The sequence below is a fragment of the Otolemur garnettii genome, unplaced genomic scaffold (genome assembly GCF_000181295.1).
Source record: "Otolemur garnettii isolate 467f Iridium unplaced genomic scaffold, OtoGar3 scaffold00159, whole genome shotgun sequence".
Lineage (NCBI taxonomy): Eukaryota > Metazoa > Chordata > Mammalia > Primates > Galagidae > Otolemur > Otolemur garnettii.
In genome coordinates, this window is record NW_003852554.1 from 1,285,186 (window position 1) to 1,290,743 (window position 5,558).

The following is a 5,558-nucleotide window of genomic DNA, read 5'->3' on the forward strand; positions in this document are numbered from 1 at the left end:
TAGTCCCAGCTACTTGGGAGGCAGAGGCAGGAGAATTGCTCGAGCCCAGGAGTTGGAGGTTGCCATGAGTTGTGATGCCATGGCACTCCACCCAGGGTAACAGCTTGAGGCTCTGTCTCAGAAAAAAAAGCAAAAAATTAACAAAGAAGCCATAGTGGTCACTGCCCTTGAGGAGCACATGGTCAACTTAATCTATTGTCTCACAAAAAATGAACAGACTCCATGGAAGTGTTACCAGAGTAGTGCCATTGATTCCAGCTTATCAGAACTGAAACATAAAACAGTTTCTCACAAAGGCTAATTCATTGTGAGCCTAACAAGGGTTGTTAAAAGAGGTTATTAGTGTTAAGGGAACATTCTTGCTGCTCATAATGTCACACTCCTTTTAAAGCCCTGGACCCCACTAGTTCCTAGAGCAGCGGTTCTCTACTGGGGGTCAATTTTGCCCACACAAACACATACCCCAGGAAACATTTGGCAACATTTAGTGATGACTAAAACTTTGTCAGAGGAGAGTGTTATTGGCATCCCTGAGTAAAAGCTGGGATTGCTGTTAAATATTCTACGATGCCAAGGACAGCCCTCCTCGACAAGAAAGGATTAATTATCTGGCCCCAAATGTCTATACTGCTGAGACTGAAAACCCGTGGCCTAGAGGAACCAAATCAAAACTCCTCCGGCTGGCTTTCGAGGTCCAGACCAGTTTGGCCCCCCTCCCTCTTTCCCCTGTCTCTCCTGCCTTGCTTTCTGGCTCCCATTCTTCCCAGGGACCTCATGTTCCAACCCTATCAGACTGTCACAAAATTTAAAAGAGTAAGTATTTTGGAAGCCAGGGCCCAAGAACTGACTGTGTATCCAGGCTTTACTACTTGTCAATTATGTATCTTTGGACAAGTTAACTATCTCTAACATTCAGCTTCTTCTTTTGGAAAAATGGGGATAGCAATAGTTATTGTTGTCGTAAGGACTGTATGAGGTCATGCAAGGAAAGCTGTTGCATACCATCTGGTACATCTCCCTGTCCCTATGCCCTTGTTTTTCTTCCTTTTATTAAGGCACCAAACCCAGGCTTTTTTGGTCCTAGTTAGTTGCCTAAAGGCCATCTCTCTTGCCGGCCTGAGAATTCCTAGAGGGCAAGGATTGGGTCCTATCTTTGTCTCCCTAGCACTCAGCATAGCACCTAGTAGGTGATTAGTACATTTTTTATTTTTATTTTTTTTTGAGACAGAGTCTCACTACGTGGACCTCGGTAAACTGCCATGGCGTCACAGCTCACAGGGACCTCAAACCCTTTGGCTTCAGTGATTCTCTTGCCTCAGCCTCCCAAGTATCTGGGACTACAGGCGCTCACCACAGTGCCTGGCTACTGGCTATTTTTTGGTTGTAGTTGTCATTGTTGTTTGGCAGGCCTGGGATGGGTTCAAACCCACTAGCTCTGATGTATGTGGCTGGTGCCCTAGCCACTGAGCTACAGGCACTGAGCCATGATTAGTAAATTGCAATTTTGGTACTCTCTTTCAGAGAAGACCCCACTGTCAATGGGTAAGAAAACCTAGAATTCTAAAGGAGATTCTTTCTTTGAGAGCCAGTGCAGTATCCTTTACAGCTTTCCCCTTCAGGGCTGGGGTTCTCCAGTGCTGGCTTTTGGGCGTGTTCTTGGTCAATTGCTCCTCCCTCTAAAAGACCTCATCTAGCTCTGCTGCCTGAAATATGATTTACATGCTTCCAAATTAGCATTGTAACCAGGACAAATGCTAATTTGGAAACTCACATTGTGGAGCTCCACATTGATGTATTTTAACTCTCTACTTGACATCCTATGATTATACATGGACATCTCCAACTTAGCAAGACAGCATCCAAAGTGATCCTTTTAAAATATAAATCTGGGGCTCAGAGCCTGTAGCTCAGTGGCTAGGCACCAGCCACATACACCAGAGCTGGTGGGTTCGAATCAAGCCCGGGCCTGCCAAACAATAATGACAACTACAACAACAACAAAAAAATAGCCAGGTGTTGTGGTGGGCACCTATAGTCCCAGCTCCTTGGGAGGCTGAGGCAAGAGAATGGCTTAAGCCCAAGAGTTGGAGGTTGCTATGAGCTGTGATGCCATGGCACTCTACCCAGGGTGACACCGTGAGACTCTGTCTCAAAATAAATAAATAAATAATAAAATATAAATCTGGGCCAGGCTTGATGGCTCACCCCTATAATCCTAGCACTCTGGGAGGCCAAGACAGGCAGATTACTTGAGCTCAGGAGTTTGAGACCAGCCTGGGCAAGAGCAAGACTCCCATCTCTACTAAAAATAGAAAAGCTAGCTGGGCATTGCGAGAGGCATCTGTAGTCTCAGCTACTCAGGAGGCTGAGACAAGAGAATTGCTCGAGTCCAAGAGTTTGAGGTTGCTGTGAGCGATGATGATGCCATGGCACTCTACTCAGGGCAACAGAGGGAGACTCTGTCTACAAATAAAGATGTATGAGTGGCACCCGTAGCTCAGTGGGTAGGGCACCAGAGCCTCGGTTTGTTCATCTGCAAGTGAGTGTCATAGCACTCTCCTCACATATTGGTGTGAAGATCAAATTACATAATGCATGTTAAGTGCCTGGTGCCGTGCTCAGCACACAGCATAGTGATCAACAAAGGCTAGTGGTTTCCCCCATTTCAGCCTCCTTTTCCTCACATAACATTGAATGTATGGTACTGAGCTGTTGTAGAAATGATATTAACCTAGGCCAGGCATGGTAGCCTGTAATCCTAGCACCCTGTGAGGCCAAGGCAGGAGGATTGCCTGAGCTCATGGGTTTGAGACCAGCCGGAGCCAGAGCGAGACCTCGTCTCTACTAAAAATACAAAAAGGGAAAAAGCTATGATGTCACCATAGCACTCTACCCAGGGCAACAGAGTGAGACTCTGTCTCAAAAAAAAAAAAAAAAAAAAAAAAAAAAAACCCATACTAACCTAGAAGTACTATTTCCCTCTGGCCTTTACACATAGTAAAGGCCACCCCCACCCCATGTATTCCAGTCTCAGTGTCATCTACAGGAAGACTGCCCTGAGATCCCATGCCGGATTAGGGTGTTTCTGTTAAAAATAAACAGACATCAGGGCGGCACCTGTGGCTCAGTGAGTAGGGCACCGACCCCATATACCAAGGGTGGTGGGTTCAAACCCAGCCCCAGCCAAACTGCAACAAAAAAATAGCTGGGTGTCATGGCAGGTGCCTGTGATCCAAGCTACTCAGGAAGCTGAGGCAAGAGAATCACCTAAGCCTGAGAGCTGGAGGTTGCTGTGAGCTGTGATGCCACAGCACTCTACCGAGGGTGACAAAGTGAGACTCTGTGTCTAAAAAATAAATAAAATAAACAGACATCGCACTGTTATTATTTATTATCGTTTCTTGGTGAACTGGTATCATTGTTTGTTCATAGGTTCAGTGGATGGATGGATGTTTAGAGGGATGGAATGATAGAGGGATAGAAGGAAAGAGAGATAGAGGCAAGGAGGGATAGAAAGACAGGGATGATGGAAGGAATCACATGGAGTCACTTTAAACCAGCTACACCAAAGTTCTGCAGGCTCACAGGCCCCCAGAGGCTAGCCTCAGCTGGCCCTCCACTCCCTAGAGACCCTGCTGTGTAGCTCCCTCAGCACTGAGTTGGCCCCCATTCGCTCCTCGTCCTCCAGCATTCTCAGCTCGTGGGCCCTGACCATTGGCTATGGGCCTCATTAATTTCCCTAAACCCCCAGGCCTCGAATGGGAGGCAGCCAGTTGCAGGGTGCAGGTGATCTCCCGCCCCAGGGTCAGGGTAGAGGCCGCAGCGACTGATGCAAGGCATCTAGCCAAGGTAGCAGCGATCTGAGGCTGGGAGCTGGGAACCGAGGCTCTGCAGGATGAGGGGGCTGTGGCCGCTGCTGCTGCTGCTGCTGCTGGTGACCTGCACACTGGGGGAGTGGACACAGCACAGGGTCTACTTACGGGAGGAGTTTGAAGACGGGGGTGAGTGGTTAGGGGCAGGGATGGAGGGTGGGGATGGGAGTGCAATGGGCCAGACTTTACCTGCTCCTTTTCAGTTACCAGCCCCAGCTGTCAGGTTCACTTTCCCAGTCTGGAGCATGGTTAGAGCTAGAAGGAGGACCACAGGTTGAATCCCTTCTCTCTCACTACTTCCTAGCCACCTGACAGTGGGCCAGTAGCTTACCAGGGCTGCGTTTCAATTTCCTTTTCTATTAAATGAGGACAATAAGGATCTTGCGAACTGTCTGGAGAGTTAAATGAACTAAGGTGTGTAAAGCATTGCCCCTAGTATACAGTAGGCATGCCCTATATGTTTATTCCTTTCCCTTCATCCTGCAAATACAAACAAGGGAACCTTAGAGGGAAAATGGGAGCCTTGATGGTGATACTGACATTTTCTGTGTTTCATATCACAGCTCTGGCTGGTCTTTCACACCTACCATCCTAGCACTCTGGGAGGCCCAGGCAGTAGGATTAATTGAGCTCAAGAGTTAGAGACCAGTCTGAGCAGGAGTGAGACCACATCTTTACTAAAAACAGAAAAAAATTAGCCAGGCATGCCAGCACATGCCTGTGGTCCCAGCTGCTTGGGAGGGTGAAGCAGGAGGACCACTTGATCTCAGGGGGTTGAGGTTGCTGTGAGCTATGATCATGCCATCCAGGAGACAGAGTCAGACTCTGTCTCAAAAAATAAAAAATAGGGCAGCGCCTGTGGCTCAAAGGAGTAGGGTGCCAACCCCATATGCCGGGGGTGGTGGGTTCAAACCCAGCCCCAGCCAAAAACATCAATAATAATAATAATAATAAATCACAGCTCAGAGGAATTTCGAGTTCACCTTATCCAACCTCCTCCCTGAATGCCTCAGGAACATCAGGGAATTTGGCTGAGCTTACTTACCTAAGGACAGATGTTCAGTGGTACCGTTTCAGCCCACACAAAATACTCTTTTTTGTTGTGTGTGTGCATCTGACTCATTTTTTTTTTTTTTTAGAGACAGAGTCTCACTTTATTGCCCTCCGTAGAGTGCTATGGCATCACAGTTCACAGCAACCTCCAGCTTTTGGGCTTAGGCGATTATCTTGCCTCAGCCTCCCAAGTAGCTGGGACAACAGGTTATACCACACTACCATGTTATACCACAGCGTATTAATCCATTCCTGGGTTGGTGGGCATTTAGGTTGTTTCTACATTTTGGTGATTGTAAATTGAGCTGTGATAAACAATCTAGTGCAAATGTCCTTGTGATAGAATGATTTTTTTCTTCTGGGTAGATGTATGTGGCTTAATTTTAAAATCAATTTTTCAAATATTTGCTCTATATATGTATATAATAAAATGCACCCACTCAATGTGTATTATTCACTAAAGTTTGAAAAATGTATACACTGGGCAGTGCCTGTGGTTCAGTGGGTAGGGTGCCAACCCCATATACCAAGGGTGGTAGGTTCGAACCCAGCCCCAGCCAAACTGCAACAAAAAAATAGCCAGGCATTGTGGCAGGCACCTGTAGTCCCAGCTACTTGGGAGGCTGAGGCAAG

At 47.1% G+C, this 5,558-nt stretch overlaps 1 protein-coding gene across 1 annotated transcript in view; it reads left to right on the plus strand.

Annotated features, from left to right (window-relative positions):
- Positions 1-3,895: 3,895 nt before the first annotated feature.
- Positions 3,896-5,558, plus strand: part of LOC100954043 (calreticulin-like) — a gene marked incomplete at its 3' end in the record, with an annotated part of 39,043 nt that continues 37,380 nt past the window's right edge. Inside the window, exon 1 of the mRNA XM_023519164.1 lies at positions 3,896-4,001. Within this exon, the coding sequence (XP_023374932.1) occupies positions 3,896-4,001 (106 nt within the window). The remainder of the gene's footprint in view (positions 4,002-5,558) is intronic.